Below are 25117 nucleotides of genomic sequence, written 5' to 3'. Positions count from 1 at the left end.
GTTATTTATCTTGTTTACTTCTACCATTACGTAGAATCACCTCCCGAAGTTAGCGCACTTAACCCCTCTAACTCGTGATTATTGATGTTAATATATTTTGTATTTATTTTTTCAGAGATGACATCCTTGATAATTTTTCTGGTAGTAGCTGTGGCACTGCAGTGCTGCACGGCTAGCAATTCAGAGGACGGACTTCTCGTGCGAGATGAGGCACAAGAAAAAGAATACAGACTACCAGGAGGCTTTGATGCTGTTGAATACGTGCTGAGAATCGCGCCAAATCTTGAACAGTTCACATTCGATGGACAACTAACATTTACAGTAAAACCAACAAAAGCTGATCTCAAAACCATCACTTTGCATGCTTACGAAGATCTCGTTATATTACAGACTGACATCACAATTACAAGTCTTACCATTGCTAATCCTGTTACAGATATTTCTCGAAATCCCAATAACGACTTTTTCACAATAACTGTTCGCGATAATTTCGTTGTTGGTCAGATTTATACAATCGAATTCGCTAAGTTCTCTGGTAAAATCAGAGAGGCAATGAATGGTTTCTACAGGAGCTCTTACGTTGAAGGTGCCACCACCAAGTAAGTAAATTATGTAAACTAATTAAGAAAGTTAAAATCTGTCAAAAATGTCATGATTTGGTTTGACTGAGGGTTCAACCTTCCTTCCACGTGAAATCCCAATTGGGTAGGGCCGACAATTATTTTCTGATGTATGCCAAATGTAGCTCTATGCCAATGTGGTGTAGAGGCTGCGTATTATTGTAGCGGGTGAAGGTAATAATGATACTTGATCTTGTACTGATATTAATTGGGGAGCTGCTTGTAACAAAAGAGGCACACAACTAACGTGCATCGCCTTTTATAAGATCTTGCAAACATTCCATCTCGCTTGCACTCATCCACATTCGTACAGACATTAATCTTAGACTGTAATCAGCGTACTAACTGCTTAATGGCCCTATGCATTGAGACCATTAAAACTTAATTCATCATTAAAACACAAATATAACATCCAAAATCCTGTATTTTATACACAACAATTATATTTACAAAGGGATAACACATTTTAATAGTCTTCCCGAAAAATATAAATAAATTAAGATTAGATATTATTCAAGAAACAAGTTAAATAATACTTTAAAAAACTGAACACGCAGAAAAAATGCAGTAACTTCATTTCGAACCATATTTATATTTACTGTCATACACTCAATGATATTACTTTTTACTCCTACATCAAACTTAATATGCTCAAGAGCTAGTTCTCTTAATTGGTGTACAAATTTATTATTTATTTATCATTAAACTATTCATATTTTGTTCTTAGCCATTCACTATGTATTTTGAAACAATATTATTTTTTTTAATATTTTTATATATTTTAAAAGAATAAATTGTGAAAATACTTTTTCGAAATAAAAAAATGTCGAATTTCAACTCGATTGGATTTCGGGAAGTGGGTTATTTTCCACTTTCATGATTTGCATTAATTTATTCAAGTAACCAAAATCGAAATTCAAAGATGTATTTAAAAAAATAAAATGTCATTTTTGATGTCATTCTGATATTGAGAATAATGCTATAATTCACCTAATATTAATTGTTGATTCATTTCAAACACCTCATAATTGCTGAATATCGTTTTAAAATCATAAATTGCGTGCATCCTCGAACCATTTTAGATAGAAACCACATTCGTTCACAAGTGAATAAAATCCGGAATGAAACAACACGAAGTAAAAAAAAAATCGCAACCTTTTATGTAGAAAATAGTAACAAATCCTTTGAAAGGATTATATTTATTAAACTAAGAAACAATTATATACACGAACGTTTATCGTTCTCTGAATCTTCGCTCAGTCGATGTGATAGACCCTCTAAAATATGTGTTTGTTTGTCTAGGTGGCTCGGAACAACGCAGTTCCAGCCCGTTCACGCCAGGAAAGTGTTCCCCTGTTTGGATGAGCCCCTGTACAAAGCCGAATTCACCTTGACCATTGATCGCCCTACAAGCTTCAGCCCGTCTCTTTCCAACATGCCCATTAACGGGGCCGCAATTGAGCTGTAGGTTTTCTTAATTTTTTTCTCTTTTTGATACATCCTGTTATATTTTTGGAACAGGTAGTTTGTGGAAGAAATCCACTGTAATGATCTGTGCTGTAGGTTTTCCTTTCTCTATTTCTTAATGATATGGGTGATTTTCTATAATATTTGAAAATTGATCATGGTGTTATTAAATCTATTTAAGTCTGTTAAAAGTGCGAAAAAATGTATATTTAAGTCAACGAAAAGTCTGCAAGTCTATTTAAGTCTATGAAAAGTCTGTTAAAAGTCTATTTAATTCAATGAAAAGTGTATTCTACGGAACATTATTCAAATGATTTTGGCATTTGTAAAAAGCCCTGATGGTACCAAAATTGTGATGAGTTTGCGCCGAAATAAACACCTGTCATATTTGATGATCCCTGTACGGAGAAAAATGAGTATTTATTTTATTAAAAATCTTTTTAAATTATTGGTAATCCCGTTATAAACCTTTTACGCAGGCCTTTAACAAATGAATTAATAGTTTTTTTCTATAAACTTTTCATACCCTTCACGTGTTCGAACACGTGTTTCGACGTCTTGATAGTGTATTCAATAATTTTAAGAGATTTTATATTTTTCTCCGTGTGCCCTTTCTCATATACTTCTTTCTCTACTTGTGAAAAAAACATAAATAACGTTGGTGTTTGATATCTAATATTGCAGGCCAAACGGAATAACGAGAGAAACGTTCCACAAGACACCAAAAATGTCAACATACCTGTTGGCTTTCATCGTGTCAGAGTTCAAAGCCGCTGCAAAAACGGAGACAACTGAACCAAACCAGTTTGGAGTTTACGCACGTCCAGAAGCCAGCGACCAGGGGCAGTATGCCTTCACTTCTGGACAAGCGCTTGTCGAAGCCATGAGTAACTACACCGGTGTCGACTACTACTCCATGAGCCCGAATTTGAAAATGGACCAAGCGGCACTACCCGACTTCTCAGCGGGAGCCATGGAGAATTGGGGACTTTTGACATACAGGTTGGTCAATTCTAATTATTCCTAATATATGAGTATCTACCGTTAATAGCTACCTAAACGAGATGTATAAAAGAAAGAGTGAAAAAAGAAAGAGAGAAGTTATCATTTGCGTGGCAAATAATTGACCATGATGTGGGAAAGAGATGATTAATCGAAAAGATATTTTTTTTGTTGATGGAAGAATTGTGTTGGAATGAATTGTGTTTTACCAAACAAATTTGTTTTTCCTTTTCGTGATTAAGTTCTAAAAAACAGCCATCGTACATCACAAAATCGTCAAATATTTTGAACAAATTCTCTCGCTGCACATGGCCTACAATGGTCTCCGGGGAGTCAGAGCAACGAATCAAATTTTGAAATAAATTATTATGATTTCTCCAGACAGATTTTTGATATTTCAAATAAACCACTAAAATATGATTTTGCATTTGTATAATTCTAGGGAGGCTTACGTCATGTACCACAACAATGAGTCGTCAGTGAAATATAAGCAGCAGGTTATCACAATTTTGGCCCACGAAATTGCTCACATGTGGTTCGGAGATTATGTCACTTGCCACTGGTGGAGTGACACATGGCTGAACGAAGGATTTGCAAGATTCTTCCAGTACAGATTACCTGATTTGGTAAGATTAATTGAGAAACATTTTTACCATCATTTATATAGGTATTCATACAATATATAATAATATCTACGGCATCGGGGATACAGTCCTTGGAGAATCCTAGCTGCCTCTCGAAAATTGTTCCATTCCTTCCGGATTTCTACTGCCTCTATTCATTTCCTTAAAGTCTTAAACCCAAATAGTACTATATGATGACCGGTCTGTGGCTACATTGGCATCGCGTCTGGATCCGACCCAGGCGTCACGAGTTCAATTAATCGGCTGGTTAGTAACAGAAGCAACATTTTGGACTACTGTGTGGGTAGTCGAAGATTTTCTAATTATTATCAGGTTATTCGTAACCCGGAAATGTTTGTCTTTCTTTTTTAAAAAAATAATGTAATTTCGGTTATTCCAATCTTCTCAATTCTTTCACCACATTGGTGTCTTCTTCTACTTACTGCAAACCTACCAGAAAATGATTAAAAAAAACCTAAATACAATGACAATTCAGCACACCTTTAAAAAGTGATATAAAGTCATTAAAAGCGATGAAAAACCCTATCTATGTATACCTATTGTTTGTTTCATCACCTTTTATGAACACTTTTTAAAGGTTTGTTGAACTGTCATTTTGATCCGGTCAGCCCAGAAAAGACTTAGTTAATACGTTTTAGACGGTTTTTGAAGTTGGTATATTTAGCTCACTTACTACAACAGCGGTTCTTGAAGTTGGTATATTTAGCTCACTTACTACAACAGCGGTTCTTGAAGTTAGTATATTTAGCTCACTTACTACAACAGCGGTTCTTGAAGTTGGTATATTTAGCTCACTTACTACAACAGCGGTTCTTGAAGTTGGTATATTTAGCTCACTTACTACAACAGCGGTTCTTGAAGTTGGTATATTTAGCTCACTTACTACAACAGCGGTTCTTGAAGTTGGTATATTTAGCTCACTTACTACAACAGCGGTTCTTGAAGTTGGTATATTTAGCTCACTTACTACAACAGCGGTTCTTGAAGTTGGTATATTTAGCTCACTTACTACAACAGCGGTTCTTGAAGTTGGTATATTTAGCTCACTTACTACAACAGCGGTTCTTGAAGTTGGTATATTTAGCTCACTTACTACAACAGCGGTTCTTGAAGTTGGTATATTTAGCTCACTTACTACAACAGCGGTTCTTGAAGTTGGTATATTTAGCTCACTTACTACAACAGCGGTTCTTGAAGTTGGTATATTTAGCTCACTTACTACAACAGCGGTTCTTGAAGTTGGTATATTTAGCTCACTTACTACAACAGCGGTTCTTGAAGTTGGTATATTTAGCTCACTTACTACAACAGCGGTTCTTGAAGTTGGTATATTTAGCTCACTTACTACAACAGCGGTTCTTGAAGTTGGTATATTTAGCTCACTTACTACAACAGCGGTTCTTGAAGTTGGTATATTTAGCTCACTTACTACAACAGCGGTTCTTGAAGTTGGTATATTTAGCTCACTTACTACAACAGCGGTTCTTGAAGTTGGTATATTTAGCTCACTTACTACAACAGCGGTTCTTGAAGTTGGTATATTTAGCTCACTTACTACAACAGCGGTTCTTGAAGTTGGTATATTTAGCTCACTTACTACAACAGCGGTTCTTGAAGTTGGTATATTTAGCTCACTTACTACAACAGCGGTTCTTGAAGTTGGTATATTTAGCTCACTTACTACAACAGCGGTTCTTGAAGTTGGTATATTTAGCTCACTTACTACAACAGCGGTTCTTGAAGTTGGTATATTTAGCTCACTTACTACAACAGCGGTTCTTGAAGTTGGTATATTTAGCTCACTTACTACAACAGCGGTTCTTGAAGTTGGTATATTTAGCTCATTTACTACAACAGCGGTTCTTGAAGTTGGTATATTTAGCTCACTTACTACAAAAGCGGTTTTTGAAGATGGTATATTTAGCTCACTTACTACAACAGCGGTTCTTGAAGTTGGTATATTTAGTTCACCTACTACAACAGCGGTAGTTGAAGTTGGTATATTTAGCTCACCTACTACAACAGCGGTAGTTGAAAGTGGTATATTTAGCTCACCTTCTACAACAGCGGTAGTTGAAGTTGGTATATTTAGCTCACCTGCCACAACAGCGGTTGTTGACGATTGTATATTTAGCTCACCTGCCACAACAGCGGTTGTTGAACTTATAGTATATATATTATTTCTAGTAATACTTCCAAGCATTACTAGATATTTTCTAAAACTTTCTATTTAAAAGAAATATCATTCAGCTTGGTAGGGTATTTTGGCCTAATTAATCCAAAATTAGATTTGTACTAAAAAGGCCGCACATCCAACAGCCATCTATTTCGAATTGGTTTAAAATTATACATGTTGATGTATAATAACATGATAAATCAATATGAAAATCTCATCTAATATACTTATTTTAGGTCGAAGACTTAGATTTGGCGATCCAATTCATCCCGGCCCAGTTGCACACAGCGTTCCTGGTCGACACCTCCGTGTTGTCAGATCCCCTCACCAACAATAACGTCAACACACCAGCTCAAATCAGCGGTCACTTTGGTTCCATCTCATACAATAAGGGGGCGTCCGTTCTCAGGATGATCGAGAACTGGATCGGAGAGTTGACATTCAAGAAGGCACTGAATGAATACCTAAACAAGATGTGAGTAAAAAAACAGAAAAAATTACAACTTGATAAAAAAATTCAGATGGAGATGCACGCCAAAATGGTTAAGAGGAAGCTACAAGCCAAAAATTTGTATATTCTTGGTATCCTTATATTGTAGGTAATAGGCCTTACATTCGCTTGACAAACGGAGTCTAGAAACTTTCGATTTCAAGCACAAAACTAGTTATATTTATTTATTTATTTATTTTGTAAGAAAGAAAAAAATTTTATCAAGTGAAACTGTCACAGATAATCTTAGCTGTTATACTGTATTTTTTAAAAGTTGTTTCCTTTACGCGTTCATACATTTCTATTGAAAAAAAATTTTTTTAGTCGTTTACATTTATATTTTTTATTGAGTAATTTATTTTTTTATTTGTATTCTACTCAAGCAAAACGATAGGAAACCCTTCAATTTATATAAAAAAAAAATTTTGGTATCCATAATGTACACCAATTTGTTATAAAGATTTATCAAAATAGTGATTTAGCATTAAGCTTCGTCTAAGTGAGAAAGTTCCTAAATTAATGATGCTTGGATAAAGCTTGAAGTTCTCTCTTTCTAAATCGGATTATCTTATATGTCCTACCATAACTAAAAATGAGATAGAATGAGTTTTATAAGAACGTGTTATTTGGTGACAAATATTGTGTGACTACTGATTTTTGATGTTTTGTGACAAATGTGACCGCAGTGGTTAAAAAAACAAAACGGTGGCACAAAAAATTGATTCATATAAACATGTCATTTATGTTTGCTTCACTCAAATGTAAATTGTTTACCTCGATACAGGCTTAGTCCAAGTGAGGTAGATTTTTATAAGAAAAACATGTTTTATGTATAGTGAGATGGAATCACCATTTCATTACTTTCGAATCGAGTAGCGCAACTAATTTAGTCATTAATATGGTATTAGGTATATTTTAATCAAATTTTATTTTCAATTATCTTGGGAATAACACATCGAAGCCTATTTATTTATTTATGAAGCCCCTTTTTGGCGGCTTTTACAAATGAATAGTATATATATATAGTTGTATAAAGCTCATTGCGATAAAATTTATTAAATGGTTGTTAATATTATCTTCTTCAATGATTTAATTTGTTTGTATTTGCCAGGTCTATCGTATTATCTACTGTTAATCGACAAGGTAAAACAATAAACTTTTATTTTAATAGTATTTTAAAAACCAGTGCACCTTTTTGAAAAATCACGTTTTCAATACCGGTAAAAGTGAAGCATTTTTTACAAATTATAAAAATATTATTTATTTTCTTAAAAAAACATAAATGATTAAAAATGCTTCGTGGTAATCTAAATTTCTATTTAAACATGAAATTCGCAAATTAATCAAATAATTTACGTTATTTGTTTAAACTTTCATTGGCACTGCGCGTCAGCATTAATAATTCAAATGTCCCATTTCAGAGACTTACCCAATGTTGATATATTAAAAAAAGATATTATGTGTGGATTTATCTAAACATTTCAAAACTTACTCAAATTATGTAATGACAAATCCCTTTCCTTGTCACATCAAATAACTTATTTATAAATAAATTCTGCGTTAACACCTTAACTACATGAATGTTAATTATGCACGAATTTGCATACAAATCATTTCAAAATTTTGTCATACAAGATGACTGCCAGGCAATTACCCCTCACCCCAGATTTGGCTTCAATGCCACTCATTCAAAATCGGACAAATTCTCTGTCCATGTTGTCAGGTATCTTTTGTAGGAATTCAAATACCACAACAATAAATTCACAATTATCCGATACAAGGACAGAAATTTTACAGCTTTTGATTACTCTCTTTGTCAATTGATAGGTTAAATTTATTACAATGTATATATTTTACAATGTTTAAATATATTACATATTAAATCGCAGACCACACATTTATTAGTGTACCTCTTTTTATTCAATTGAAACGAATCGATTTTGCGAAACTGTGTAAAAAAAAACAAAAAAAAAATTTCAGGAAATTCCAGCCTTCCTTCCCTGAGCACTTGTTCGAGTCCCTGGACCTGCAAGCTGAAACTGATGGAAGTTTGACGAGTTACCCTGACTTCAATGTCTCCACAGTCATGTCTTCATGGACCCAACAGGCCGGATATCCTGTACTCAATGTGGATATTAATTACGAGACAGGGATCATTAATCTGGAACAGGTAACAATTAAAAAAAAATACATATTTATATACAGATATTAATCAGCAATTTATATCTATGGTTTTCACCATTGAAGTATTTATCATGTATTGTTTTATAGTGCTTTCACAAAAACGAAGTTTGAATTCCGTAAGTGTAAACTTAAACTTTAGGGTTGCTCAGCAATCGATATATATATTATTCGAACAGATTAAGTATAGCAGCCAGAATCTACTCAAACACAGTACTCTCACCGATGCTTGATACAAAGCCATGTACTGATGTAACACAACATGTAATGAAACAATGTTTGCAACGACAACCAAAAACAACAACCAAAAAGGTTACATCTTTGGTTGCAACAAATTACCACAGTGTACAAGTTGGGTATCTTGCGTTTTCTTCGAAATAAGTTTTTCGAAAATCAATTCTTCGAAACTATTGACTACGTTTTCTTCGACCATACATTTCTTCAAACATCTCAATTCTGCAAATTTTGTTAATATTTTTTTACATTCAGTAGATGTACACAGTATCATCTACAGTACCATGCACAGGTTTTTTTTGTATTCATCAGGTCTAGCAGTTACAGTCCATGCGCACAGCGTTCTGAGCAATCTGCAGACATCGCTGAATGTTTATGCAAAAAAATTGAAAAAGAATTGCTATTTAGAATTAAGACTTTGAAAATGTTTATTTCGAAGAAATGCCATGCGAATTACACGAAACACACTGCAAATAATTTTTCTAATATGATTGTTTTTTTAGAATTTAATAATAAGTAAATTAAATTGTTTTTAGAATCGTATGGTCGTGTTTGGTGAGGACGTTCCAGATGTTATATACAACATTCCCATCACATGGGCCTCAGAGAGCAAACCTGATTTTAATAATACCAAGCCAGACATGATCATGAGTACCCAGAACACAACTATTAACAAGGGCAAGATTGGACACGAATGGGTCGTATTCAATAAGCAACAGACAGGTACGGAAGAATTTTTTTTATTTATTTACTAGTGAACCCCGCAATGCTTCTTCAATAGAATCCCTAAATTTAAAATGAGCGCTTCTCAACATCATTATACTTATCAAGGTATACAATTTTTTAATGCACTCCCATTTAAAATCAAATCGGAAAAAATTATAAAGCCTTTAAATTACAAATAAAACAACTTCTTGATCAACCAAATAACAATTATAAGTTTTAATTTGATTTTTTACATATCTTCTGATTACAGGTACAAATTAGTAGTAATTGATCAAATTCAAATTTTAATGGTACAAACTCAGTATATAATTAACTATTTAATTTCATAAAATTAATTTACAAAAAAAAATATTTTTCTTCTTTTACCATATCCTCTTAAAATATTATATCAGCATTCGAGCCACCAACAGATTATTGTCGCAATTTATTATGTACCTTCGCTTGCAATATTATCAGCTCTGTTTACTCCAAATGAATAAAATAACTCCATGTACTTATACCACCTACTCTACCTACTTATTAATCGAAATGTAATAATATTATTTTTATTTTATTTTTATTCTTAAATTAATGTTCTATTATTATTCTTAAACTATATATCTAATTTAGTAACAGCTATTGTAGTCTATTTTCATTATCTATACTTTTGTTATCATGCGTTATCATTGCAAATGTATTTCTCAGGCGTCTCCGCTTTCTTCCACTATTCACTACCTTATGATTTATGGCTTCTCACAGAACACTAAACTAAATTACTTACCTCACTAGGACTATTTGAGGAGAAAAGAAAAAAACATGTCAAATGAGTGACCAGTTGGGTACTTTGAGAATACATCATCACAATGGATTGGATTGGGCGGTGGAAATGACAATATCGTAAAATCACTAACAAAACATAAATACAGCGCCCTTGAGGTGATTTTGCACAAAAACGGCGCTATACAAATACAAAAAAAAAATAATGATAACTATTTTGAAAGTCCCTAAAACTAGCACTGACGAAATCTTCACCAAACTCAACATAATGTCAATACAACTCTATTCTAAAACAATATTCCTCTAAACTCATAATACAAACACACAGGAAACAACAACTAACACGGATATTAGTAACATTAGATCTCAGGGTTAAGATCTCAAAGTAAATATAAAATAAACTTTTTTTTTATGGTGAATACCTCACAAGAGTCCCAACTGCTCCCGTCTGGAGCCAGTGAGACTATGGCATCCCCAATTGGGGGATGTTGTGAGGCTGAAGGTAAGTGGGGAAGGGAAAGAGGAAGGTGGGGAAGTACCTGGCTATTCAGATCCAGTCACTAAACACGGCTAAAGCCATTTGGAGCAACGTTTCAATTCTGAATGGTGGTCTTACACCAGGGCGATACTGGTAGTATCTTCCACTCTGGAACGTGCCGCAAATATACTATATATTATTTTAATTAATTAATTGTGAAATAACACAAATTAATCAAATAAAATTTATTTGCGCACGCCGGGTTCGAACCCGCGACCTTCGGAATGGCAGTCCAATGCGTTACCACTGGACTATGCCGGCCGTCATAGTCCAATGGTAACGCATGAGGTCACTGAGGTGACAATGTGTTTAAGTTTCATAAATTTATTAGAAAATTGTTTTTCCTAAATATATCTTTTGAAAAATGTCTATCATTTCGGCAAAGATGTTCCTTGAAAGGTATTTAGTTAAAGTAAATTAGAAAATAGAACAGAGATATTTGTAGCAAAATTAATGTACTTTAGGGTGGCTGAGTTAAATTTAAGTTTTTTCAGCAATTGTTTAATTAAATATTTAATTAAATCATGTATTGCTTATTATCGTGAATAAGCATTTGAGAATGTTAAAGGTGATATCCGTTTCAAAGAGAGAGTTATTTACTAAATAACTAGATTTATTTACTTACATAATGTCCCATGATTTTTATGCGGGTCGGATTTTTAACTAGTAAAAAAAATCGGTTTTGGGTCTGTTTATCTTCCTGTGTAACTCTGGTTCAATGAACTCGCATTTTCTTGTGTAATAAAGTGTTATATTCAACATTTTAATTAATCGTGTCAAGAATTCAGACAAGCATTAAAATTCCTAACTTTAATAATTAAAAAATATAAATATAATAGTCATTTTCTAAATGGAACTGATATGTCAAGAATTCAGACTATGCCGTGATTTTAACGGGTCTACGTTAGTATAGATATAGAAAATAACGCTGTTTTTGTAATTTTTGCAGGATTCTACAGGGTGAACTACGATGCGCACTCTTGGGGAATGTTGTCAGCAACTCTGAAAGGAGACGACAGGACTAAGATTCACACATTGAACAGAGCCCAGGTTTGTTCAATACGAATAACTATATACTTGTTCTTTTAAAAAAATATTTATGTGTATTAAATAAAACAAGAACATAAAAATAGCAATTAATTATAAAATGAACCCCTTCAGAGATAATTGGCAGAGGTAACATAATTGATGCTTCATAACAATTAGTATTATTTTGGTGTTTCACATGAAATGACAAATCGTACACTGTATACCAAATATGTAAAACATTTACAAACTTAAAAAATAACATAAAATAAACCTTCAAAACTCATATAAACAAAAAAAAATCGGTGGAGATTGAACACAAAATTCACTTTTCAAAGTAAAAAAATAGCTACCGCCTGAACTGTTGGCTAAAATCCAATTAAAAAATAGCTACCGCCTGAACTGTTGGCTAAAATCCAATTGAAAAATTGCTCGCAAAGCCAGTTTTACCAACTATGAATAAAACTGACAATTTTTATTCCCTTTGTAAATAATTTTGAAATCTATTTTTTTTTCAAACATGAACACGATATGAAAGGGTTAAAAAATGGAAAATAATTAAAATTTTGCCACAAAGTTAATTTTCAATTATAAAATTAAAATGAGTTTTATAAAATATATTATGATAAAACTATACTAACAGGCCGAACGATTAGTCATAATAGGCCCGATATAGTTTTTCATGACAAAATTAAAAAAAAATAACTTTATCATTGATGTCGCCATTCCAAATTCCTGTAATATTCAAAAATCTGTGAAAATAAGTAAATATACAGATTTAAGAGATGAGATTTAAAGAATTTGGCATTCTCAGACTATAAAAATATTACCATTTGTTATTTCAGCTACTGGCATTATACCTGGCTCTCTCATTCAAAATTTAGGCGTATTAGATCTGTCAAAGAATTTATATCTCGTAAAAATGCAAAAATTAGTCATTTTGAATATACGTAGGATTAGGAAAGATTTCTTAAATATTTATACTGAGGGATCAGTAGGATTTATTGGTCCACTTAGAAGTTCTACCGAGCCGAACCGTCTGATATGAAAATATCTGGAGTCGGTGAATTATTTTCCCATTTGATCTATGGTGAGTTGCCGTGTTGTTCTTGTATTGTTTTGTATTTATTTTGCTTATATAATGCATTTGCATAATATGGATTGACTAGATGATCATTTGTCGAAAAGTGTGTGTAAGGGTTTAGTTTTTCCTATGGGCAAGATTTAACCCGGACATAAAGTCGGAAAAAATATGAATAAATTATTGCCTGTGGGAGAACTCTTAATTAAAAATAGCTTCTACAATTTCATCTTTCACTTTTTCACGCTTTTCTGTCTCCAAGAAGAAAAAAATAGACGTTAATTTTTGTTTGTTTCAGATCTGATAAATTGGCGTTTGTTGAATGATTATTTTTACAGTTCATAAAAAAGATGAATGGTGCTTTACATTACCCACCCCACCAGATGTATCCTGTGCAATGATATTGACAGTTTAGGAATGATGATTTATTGTTAACCTCGACTCATTGTTATATATAGATCGTCGATGATGTTTTGAACCTGGCCAAGGAGAACGTGACGAACTACAAAACAGCCTTCCAGGTCATTCAGTTCTTGGAACTGGAGTCCGATTATGCTCCCTGGGCGGCTGCCATTGCCAACTTCAATGTCCTCAGGAGGAGGTTCGCCGCCATCCCTGAAACCCTGAACAACCTTGACGTAAGTCTAATATTTTGTTGGTTGTGATGATGATGATAAGTATGATATGATTACGCTTTAACTTTTCCTTTACGGTGCTAGAAAATTTCCCTCGGTCCGAAGATGTACACTCATCGGTATGGTACGATACGGTACGTTACGGTATGTACGGTACGTTACGGTATGTATGTACGGTATTTACGGCCTTACGTGTTTTAATTTTTATCCAATTGATAGGCAATCATGTAAGTAAAAACCTTACTAACAAAATTAATATAGATATTGACATTTTATAGCCATAAAATAGCAGATGGAAAGATTCACATTATTTTTATACAGCCAAAACTGGTTATCTGTAGAATAAGCTGTTAAAAATTTTTAATTTGAAATTTCTCATTGTATTTTGGAATATTTCCAATTTTCATTTTAAATGAACTCTCTATTTCTTCTTATTGAAGTTGTCATAAAAATATATACCATTTTATAAACTAGATAAAATGAACTTCTAGATTCTTGAATTTTAAAATACATAAAATGGAACATTTCAATATCAAATATGAAAAATGTTGAAAAAATCTCACCAAATATGTTTTTACTCCAAACATCGAAGGGATCATTAGAATTTAGACAATACGTTCTGTTTGTTCAGAGAAATTTCAAGAAAACTATCACTTCGCTTTTAATAACCTCGTTTAAACAATAAAGAAATACAATTTTATTGTGAATTTGTTCATAAAAATAAATAATAAGTTAGTAAACTTTTAACAGGGAACACCGCCTGTATTATAATTCTAATATCACATCCAAAAAGCCAAACGAGGATATGTAGAAATTATTCAAGAATTTTGCCAAGTTAATCTTAAAAACTGACATCCACTCTGTTTTATGATGATGACGGTAATTGTTTTAATTTGCAGAAACACTTCTTGGCTTTGTTGGATCACGTCACCACTGAATTGGGTCTTGCAGAAAAAGCAGACGATTCACATCTGACCAAGCTCTTCCGTGGAATCGCACTTAGCTTCGCCTGCAACGTGGGACACAAGGCTTGCAGCGTAGATGCATCGGAACAATTCGACAAACTGATATCTACCTCTAACACACCGTAAGTAAATATCCAAAATAACAATTTTACTAGTACCTACCCACTTCTGTAGTACGTACGACAGTGATTTCATTACGAACGTCACTGAGAAACAGTCTTTCGTATTGCTTGCGCGTATTTATTGTTTTTAGCGAAAAGGAGATCACTTAGTGCGTACGTAGTTCGAATATGAATGTTAGCTCTGATTTACGGCTGTGAAGTCGGTGCGAATACAACCAAAACCACCTAGATCACAAGGCCCGGACACTGAATCAAATCGGCCTCCTAACTTGTATGGGAACCTCCAAAAAATGTATTTTTTATTTATTTTTAAAAATTAACTAAAACATTTTAAAATGTTTTAATGAATAAGATTTTTTTTTTAAATAATTTAAAACGATATTTTTTGCATAATCTCATACAAGTTAGGAAGCTGCTTTGAATGAGTGTCCCTGGCTTGTGATCTAGGAGGTTTTGATAGAACGCGGCGCGACAGACCGCGAATATATCAATTGGCCTACGCCACATGAAAGTGTCATACGTGACAAATGATAACACATGACTTCAGTTATGCGATCAGTTGACATGATATTTTCAATTAAACTGTCTGTTGAGTTTTATACAAGATATCATTAAGGCGAAGCTTAATGCTAAATAACTATTATGATTAATCTTTATAACAAATTGGTGTACATTATGAATACCAAAAAATATGCTTTAGATAAAGTGAAGGTTTTCCTATCGTTTCGCTTGAGTAAAATATAAATAAAATAATAAATTAATCAATAAAAAATATAAATGTAAACTACTAAAAATATATATTTTTTTAATAGAAATGTATGAATGCGTATAGGAAACAACTTTTAAAAAATACTGTATTATAGCTAAGATTATCTATGACAGTTTCATTTGATTAAATTTTTTGCTTTCTTATAAAATTATTTACAAAATAAATAAAAACCAGTTTTGTGCTTGCAATCAAACTATTCTAGACTCCGTTTGTCAAGCAATTTTAATGCCTATTACCTACAATACAAGGTATACCAAGAATATATACATTTTTGGCTTGTAACTTCCTCGTAAGTAGTTATTTTTCAGGGCCTTACTAATAAACGTGTCCTAAATTTTTGCACAATTTTACATCCATTAATGAACGGAAAATGGTTGTTTATCAGTTGTTTAAAAATTAAACCATGAATATTAGTAAGGGTGTAAGTATCTCATTATTTCTTAAGTAAAATTTTGTTTTGATAATATCGCACCTATCTCAACGTTGCCATCAATTTTTCTTCAACAGAAATAGGTCGCTGAAATTTGCGAAGCGGGAGTTTATTTTTTTATTATGTGCATCTAAATAAAAAGATTGACATATATTTTTTTGGCTTTGCCTGTCTCACTAGGAAATTTTGTGTCGAGACAGACTAGTTTACAAATATTTTATAATATTAAAATAAAGTACATTTTTCAATAAAGCAAAAATATTTGGCAAAAATTTTCAGGTTGGTAGGTAGTGGTAACAATAATGAGATTATATTTGGGTCAGTTGACTAATTATTAATTATTATATCGGCAAACCAGCAATCACGCTCGCATCGAATCCGCCTACGCAAGTCGCAGTGTTAAAAAAAAACGTGTTCAGTGTGTTATTTTTTTATTTGAAATTGTACTTTATTTCAATTTTACCGGAACTTTCTTTTCTGAAGTCGAATACTAAGTTTTAAACATGCTATTCGCAAGCGAAACATTGTGAGTGCTGTTTTTATGTCAACTATGGCTGCGATACCTTCACCTAATACTAAAATTTATTTTTTCAGAATCAACGCTGATCTTCGCGAGCACATTTACTGCAATGCTCTGCGCAATGGAAACGCAACACACTTTGACAAGTTGTGGGAGAAATATCTCAAAGGAAATGTTGTCAACGAACAGATTGTAATTCTTGGAGCATTGGGATGCACCACTAACGAAGACTCGCTTAACAAGTACGAAAACTTATTATTTTTTTATGTATTTCAACAAAAGTCATGACCGTATTAAAATAGGGAGGTTTGGAAAGAACGCAAGATGAAGAAAGGGACGCTTAGTGCTTTAGATACGCAGAGCGGATGAACGAAGAAAGTAATGTAAGAAGAATAATATATGTATGATGTGAATACGATAGTAAATGATAGAAGAAATCGGGGACGCCCATGGAAAACATGGCATGATACAGAGAATCAAATAATATGTGGCCGTGTCATGTCAATAGCAGAAGGGTGCATTTGATATGATGTAGAAATGGGAACAAAGGGAATGAATTGTTTGGCTCTCCGTCCTCTCTGCCTGCCAGTGCGGAGAAACGGCGTGATGGTTAGATAATTAGTTAACAAAATTATATGATAACTTCCAATATAAATATATTGTTCTCCCCGCGATTTGTTCCTAAAGCTTATTTGACATAGTTAAATTGCCCCATTGTTTTTTTACATTTTGGAGTTGGGAGAGTTGACGTTTTTCTGAGTAATCTATTGTTTTTAAAAAAAGCTTTTTATTTAGAATATTATAATAAGTATTATGTATTTAGTTTTCTATTAAATTCTTAAAACAGAAGTGCTGATGAATACGTATATGGTTTAAATGGAATTGTTTTTAATATCATTGTTTGCGCTATGTAAAGCAGTTGTGTGTGTATTTTATATGTTATATATAAATATACCGCTGATAAGCTCCATTTTTCCCTATATCCACTCTTTCTCATAAACGAGGCATAAAACTTTAGCGGCAGGACCATTTCTAATATAATATCAATATACATTCTCTTTATTTAGCTGTTTCAAATGACAAATACCTGTGTAGCCAGGTACTTCTACTATAGCGATTTGATAAATGACATTCCTAGTTGTCATTGAGAGGTGGCAACACTGCATCAATTTCAATGATAACAGCCCAAATCTTCTTGCATATCTCAATAACCAATCTCTCCCGTTTCGGGCCGCCACTCAGTAGGTGGCCAAAAGCATCCGCCGACAAGACCTAGACAAATCTTATCCCATAATCAGGTTATCTAGGTTTCCAGTTCTAGCTCTGTGTAAAGATCCGTTTTTTTTTTCTTTATTCATTGTTTTTTTTTTGTTTTTACTGTTTTTAGGTGTGTTAAAACCACCAAGCTAGGCACCTGCCCGTGTTGTGGTGATTGATTAAATATACATTACAAAAAAAAAATAATAAATCAAGCATGAAATATAGAAAAAATCAAAATATGTATAAAAAGTATACAATTTAAAATAAAATAAGGAGTATATAGTTTAAGATAGTCTGTGAAATATATTAAAATAATTTGAAATAATTTATCAAAAGATAGAAATAAAATAGAATATTTAACAAGAGTATAGAATAAAGAATTAAAATGAATTTAAAGGAGAAAAAATATATTTATATGTATAAGAAGTTGTTGAAATTATATACATATAGCAACAAAATGAGTATGTGTTACTAGGTAAGCAAATGTAAAAATATGGTAAACAGTTGATAAGTATGTGCGAGTTATAGTGACATATATGGATACATTATTCTTCAGCATTTTAAGTATAGATTCTTGTTAGAACTCCGGCTAATAATACTAGAGTGAAAAAAATATTGTCACAATATTGTTCTTAACAAATACTGAAGCGATCCTAAAGTACATGAAACGTTTCAGTCAGTCAACCCATTTTAAATAATTAATCTTTCTGTTAATATTATGGTAATTTAAAAAACGAAAACTTTTTATGGTGGTATAGATTCATTTGTCCCTTAAAGAAAACTTTTAGTGGTGGTATAGATTCATATGTTCCTTAAAGAAATTTCGCCCCATTTCAGATATCCATTTTTTGACACCGATTTTAAATTGAGTAATTGATCTTGATGTTTTGATGCGACTGCGAGTTTCCTAAAAAGTGGCTCAGATGGATGAAAAGAGAAACATTTAGATGATCCTTATCACAAGTTTTTGAACGGTCACTAGGGGGTAGAGAATGGATGCTGTACAACCTTCCCATCCTTTGGCTTGGTTTGGTGAACTGGCTCGATTTAACGACAATCAAGAGCCCCAATAAATTTGTTGTTCTATTAACAATCGACCTTGCATCAAAAAATGTGCATTTCTGATTTACTCTTATTTTAAATCAAAACTAAAATTGACCGGCTCACTTGTTCGCAAAGGTCCGCGAAGCGTCGGGTCTTTGAGTACCGGTTTTTACTGATCCGTGTAGAGATCCGGTCCACTGAGCCGAGTCTTTCTCTCCCATGGCTGTTTCTGGCTACACGACTCCCTTTCTGGTTTAAGTTTCAATACATTAGTTGGTATAGTGATTTGCAATTTAGTTCATTCAATAAACCGTTTTAAATAAATTTTCAATAAATCTGTACATCAGTAGTGAACATTGTATTCAGGTAACTAGATTTCATGGCACACCTCCCTAGAATTCAATGCGGACAGTTCTGTTTAAATAGATTGCCCATCACAGGTGGAAGACTTGTGTTTCTGTTACAATGTGTAAGTTTTTGTGGCATTTGGTGTCGGAGTTGGTAACGCCGGCAACATCATTTGGTGTCGGAGTTGGTAACGCCGGCAACATAATTTATTTGGGGACTAAGGATAGGTCCATAACCTAACTAACAAAGAGACTGCCAACATAAGTAGGAAATACAATTTTTTGTTAGTAAGTTACAGTGTAAATTAATATAACTTTATATTTGCAGATTCTTGGCCCAAACCATCGCTGCGGAAAAGCCAATCAGAGACCAGGATCTAATGACTGCCTTCAACTCGGCTCTCAACGGAAATGATGAAAATGTTGAAATTGTCTTCCAGTTCTTCAAGAAAGACCTCGTAAAGATCGAACAAGTGTAAGTTTTAGAACATTACACACTCTGTCTCTAGAAAACTGCACCTTACCTGCCTACACGGAGAAAATTTGCTAAAATATTGCTAATTTATTTAAAAAATGTCTTGAAATTATTCGCATTCCTGTTAAAAATGGAACTAAATGCCTTTAACGGGTGAATTGACAGCTTTCCTAATAAAATATAAGTATTTTCTTTACATTTTTTACTCCAAATAATGTCAGGAATAACTGGTTACAGTAAGTTTAGTAGGTACCTTAACACCATGTATAATACAGGGTGTCCGGGGGTAAAGTGCTGAAACATCGGGAGGTGATTCTACATGATGGTAGAAGTAAAAAAAAATACTTTTTTCGAAATTCCGTGGTTTTTTTCCCATACATAACTATTTTACCACGGAAGAATATTATATTCTCCTTACAAAAAATTCAACTATTTTGCCTGAAAACTTCCTCAAAACATTAAAATTTCGAAAAAAGTAATTTATATTTTGTACTTGTACTCTCATGTAGAATTACCTCCCGAAGTTTTAGAAGCACTTTACCTCCGGACACGCTGCATACAACATGATTTTAATAAAAATACACATTAAATCAACTCAAGAACGTAACCAACATTTTCTATACCTTTTGATTGAAAAAAGTTTATTCGGTTTGGTTGGATATTATTTTAGCCTAAAAATCAAAAAAGTATGAACGAGGCTCCGATTGCGTTCCTCTGCTAACGTCAGGTGCTAAAGTTAAAGTAACGATTGTTTTCAGATATGGATCAAATACACAGACAGCAATCAATAACATGATCGGCCGTATGAAGGGAACACAGCTACAGAGGGTATGTTAATTAAACAATAAAATTATCGTGTGAAAAAAAACTACAAATCCCAAATTGGGTTAACAAAACTTCGGCTCTTTTCCAAAATTGAATAATTTGTTACACTATTTAGACACTTTATAAATGTTATATAATTTGTCCACCTCACTCATTTTTGGCGGTTCGGTTAAAAACGAATATTCAGATCCTGCGCAGAAAAGTCCCACGAACTTTACTTGTCTGTGCAGGTTTCTGTTTATTTCAATGTGTGCTCTTCAGCAGTCAACTTATGACTGATGTCTTAGTTTATTAAGAGCACTATCAAACCCTTCTGGCTTTAAATATATGATCACGTGCTTTGCCTCCAGCTCTTTGAAATGACACCCACATTTTATGTTAGGGCAAACCTATTAATTTTGCTTCAATAGCTTGGTTAAACCCATATCTGTGTTTATTTATACCTGGTAAATTATTATACCAATCTTAATACATACTTATTACAAGAAAGAAATAAGAAATATCACAGTTCCCTCATTGCTAAGGATCCCCGCTTCAGATGTTCCAATGAACCACAGGCTCCTCCACAATTGGTTTAACTTGGAGACAGTATGTCTGTCTGTGACCCTTGATCAGTTAAACGCATAGCTTATCTGGTCCTCCATGTTTGACCTTAGTAAGAGGTCTGATCGTTATTCCAAATTGTTACGTACCCCGTTTTGTTGGTTGTACCTATGCCACCTGCCATGTGTTAAGTAAGGTTGGTACTATAAACGCTTCACTCTAACTTGCCTTTGACCGTGTCGCAAGTCTCAATGTCTCATAAATAAAACAGTATCTTATCTTTCAAACACCCGTTACATATTGCGTATTTATTTTCATTTAACAAATGTTTAATTTTCATGTGTTTTAAAGGTGGTTGCATTCCTGAAGTCAAGCCTCTCATCGTCCGGAGTCAACTCTGGACTGTCAGCCGTCGCAGATGCGGCTTGTAACTACGAGTGGGCCCTGTATCACAAGGAAACTGTCGACTCCTGGCTCGAGAGCAAGTACAGTGGTGCCTCTGCCATCGTCTCTTCCTTCGCCCTGCTGGTGTCCACGTTGGCGCTGCTCATCAACAACAACAACTAAATTCAATAAAACTATTTGAATTTTGTACTAAAAATTTTCCAGACTTCATCCAAATCTTTTTCTTTCTATACCAAACACCTTGTTTCCTCGATCAAATTCCACAACATCGTTGATACATAAGTGCATATAACAAGTGGTTGTAATGGGTGTAACATGAGTAATGTAATGCGCAACGGGAAATCATGTAATAAAGAAACGCGTAACGTGCAACGTGCAAGTGCATAGTAAATGCTTTGTAATTTGCGTATGGCAAGCATCTCGCATCGTGTAACTGACAACATATGTAATTTAAGATACAGCATTGTTTGACTGTGCCAATTACCTAATTTTTATTTTATTGAACAAATTAGTATTTTTAATGTTAATGAGATGTACATAATATATACCTATATTCCATGTAAGTTAAAGCTATGTGTGTTAATATAATTTAAAAGTGATTAAAGGTGGAGCTATAAAATTTTATACATTAAATGTATTTATTTTTTACAAATTAATTATTGTACATGAAAAAATATAATTATTTATCAATAAAAATGAAATACAAAATAATATGTCATTCGTTTTCTATTATTTATTGACTCAAAAGAAATAAAGTATACATATACTTACATGGGAATGCCGAGTGTAGGTTTTAAGGAACCCTTATTATTGTAAAATAATACGAATATACATTGCACAATAAAGTGTAAAATATAGACGTAAAATTTTCAAATGTGGTAAATGAAAATCTTGTTCGAGTATTGGTTTTAAACATTGTGAAAACTAAAAAGGAGTATACGATGATAGAGACAAGATTTAATAAAATTAAAAAGAGAAGAAATGATGAAAGTTCGTAACGAGCAAATAGGTATGAAATTAGTTGCCTTTTGAAACCCACAAAATTATTAACACCAAACATATCGATAAGTTCATAGCGTTTGTTTTCAAGGTGATGAATTCTTGGAATTGGTGAATAGAGTAGTTACTATTGAGGTTATTGTTACGTTTATAAGTGTCTTTGCTACGAGTTTGTCTGGCAGGTAAATTATTATAAATTAATGCCAATAGTTCAGGGCTGTCTATTAGAGATTTAATAGTTTTAAATAAAAATAATATTTCAGTTTAAATTGTTCTAGCTGACAGTTTGAGAAGTCTGGTTTCGATACGTAAGTTATTATAATTTATAAATTCGATAGAAATATTCACTTTTAACATTGATATACCGAAATAATTATTGAGGTATGTTACTATAGCCTTCTTGTAACTATATTCCGTGCAGTTGAACACATCTACAAACTCTGCGAAATTACTACCAACTGCATGTAAACTAGGTACAAGTGAATATCTAAATGACTCAGTCCCGATATTGTTGTTGAAAATAAAAATAAATTTTGTCGAGTAGTTCTTGTTGGTATGTTGAAGGTGATTTGGCTTAATATGTCAGGACTGTCTATAATACCATTGACAATTTTAAAAATAAAAGTCCAGTCGGAAACGAGTCTTCTATCTGCGAGATTTAATAGTTTTGATTCTTTATTGAACATATACATTACAAGTGGCTGTAATTTATAGTATCTATTGGTAAACCGAGTTTAAAATTAATATAGCTTACAAGTTTATGTTGATTTTTTTTAATGGAATCGGAGTATATTTTAATGTGAGAGGACCAGATAGAAGATTTATATTCGACTTGACTTCGAACTATAGAAGAATATAAGCGTTTTAATATAGATAAGTTTTTAAAGTATCTGCCATTACGGAAAATGAAGCCAAGCATTTTTAATACTTTATTTGTCACTAAATTGATGTGAGAAGGAAAATTAAATTTGGAATCAAAAATTATGCCAATATCATTGATTTCATTAGCAGAGGTGAGAAACCACTGTTAATTTTATATCGACAGTTTAAAGGTTGATTTAATATAAAGAATCTGATTTTGGAGCACTTACTAATATGTTTAGATAAAGTTTGATAAGTTTGCACCAATTTTGTAATTTATTTGAATTTTAATACAATAATCTATGGTTTTTACTTGTTTAAAGAGCTTTAGATCATCGGCGAAAAGCAGCATATTACAATTATTAACAAAAACAGTAACGATATCATTAATAAACAGTAACAAAGTATACGACCTAAATGCGACCCTTGAGGTACCCCTCTAGTGAAAATGAATTTGTATGAAAGGTTAGAATTATTTCTTACTTGTAGAATTCTATTAGTTAGGTAGCTTATTATCCATTCCGATTTTGCTAATTTTATTGAGAAGAATTATATGTTTTACTTTGTCAGATGCTTTGATTGATGCTTTGAAGTAGGTATAAATTGAGTCGACATGGGATTTATTTCCAACTGAACATGATATAAAAAGTTCGTATAATGCTACGTATACATACACGAGCCTAACTGCTGAACTGAACCTTAACATTATGGGCAAGGAACAAAGTAACTTCAAACGGCGCGAAACGCCGCGCCGCTTGCAGTTGCTTCGTTCCATTCGCGTTTAGGTTCGCAATTGTATACGTACCATTAAGAAAAATTTGTTAGAGTGGATCTGGCCGGCATAAATCCATGTTGATTAGGTACAATGATGTTATTAATACGTATAGAGATTATATCAAGTATAAGTTTTTGAAACAATTTGGGGATTGTAGAGAGCGTGCAAATGTGTCGGTAATTTGTAACATCATGAGTATTGCCCTTTTTAAATGCAGGTGTTAAATAACAGTTTTTCCATAGATCAAGGAAGCAACCAGGAAACAGTGATTGGTTATATATTTGACATAGTGGTTCAGTTGGTATTCATACAGAGTTAATTAAAAAAGCCGGATTGACTTTGTCAGGGCCCGCGTTTTTCTTTTCGTCGAGTAATTTTATTTTGCGTATAACATCAGAAACATTAAAAAGCAGGAATATGAACCGATTCCTTTGGATGAAATGGTGGAATTTTGCGTTGCCTCTTCGTAAACATTTTTGAAGAAAGCAGCCATAAAGATAACAATTACTAATATATATAGTCATTTTCCCTTTAAAGTACATGTATATTGTAGGTAGACAGGGTTTATTTTTTCTTAATGAATTTATGTGTTCATTTTAGGAATAGACTTTTCCGTATTAAGTATGTGTGTTTGATATAATTTATTGGCCAGTAATTTACAGTCAGTTCTATATTTGTGAATTTTTTAGTAGTCTGATGTAGAGTTTGTTGCTGTCCTTGAAATTTTTGTGCCAGATTTTTTTTAATAAGTTATTTGAGTCATTATTAAAACATTTGGCAAACTTTGATCGTTTGATTTGAGTTGAGGGAACGTATTTATCGATAGCCGTGTAGATGATGGAGTAAAAAGATTCAAGATTAAGGTTAGCATTTATTTTATTGTCTAAAAAAGCACAATCTGCATTTTAAACGTGTTTTATTATCAGTGGATATTCTGCTTTGGCAAAACTAAATGAGTAGTTAGGAACAGCGTTGGTGTGTGTGTTTATGTAATTGTTCATAATGGCATGATAAAGGGAGGATGGTGGAATCTAGGGGTCTATTGATTTACATAATTTTACTGAAGGATCGCTACTAAATTCGAGGTCTAAAATATGGTGATTAGAATTAACTACATTATTAATTTGACTAAGTCCTAGGAAATTTCACACATTTATAATTTGACGAGCATTAGAGATATTAAAATGGTTTTGTTGGATTA

The 25117-nt window shown here is 32.9% G+C and overlaps 1 protein-coding gene across 1 annotated transcript; it reads left to right on the top strand.

Moving 5' to 3' along the window:
* Positions 1-117: 117 nt before the first annotated feature.
* Positions 118-21992, top strand: LOC149422886 (membrane alanyl aminopeptidase-like). The gene is made up of 14 exons (XM_089633019.1): positions 118-599; positions 1923-2084; positions 2772-3089; positions 3532-3715; positions 6146-6384; positions 8380-8569; positions 9351-9537; positions 11784-11884; positions 13400-13579; positions 14476-14663; positions 16457-16624; positions 19362-19508; positions 20267-20336; positions 21228-21992. Exons 1-14 carry the CDS (start codon positions 118-120, stop codon positions 21441-21443), a joined length of 2832 nt encoding a protein of 943 aa, XP_089489145.1. The 3' UTR covers positions 21444-21992.
* The last annotated feature ends 3125 nt before the right edge of the window (positions 21993-25117 follow it).

Source organism: Hesperophylax consimilis, chromosome 6 (genome assembly GCF_061612785.1).
Source record: "Hesperophylax consimilis isolate HC1 chromosome 6, BYU_Hcon_1.0, whole genome shotgun sequence".
NCBI lineage: Eukaryota > Metazoa > Arthropoda > Insecta > Trichoptera > Limnephilidae > Hesperophylax > Hesperophylax consimilis.
The sequence above is the reverse complement of the archived record's forward strand: the minus strand, read 5'-3'. Positions and strand labels throughout refer to the sequence as shown.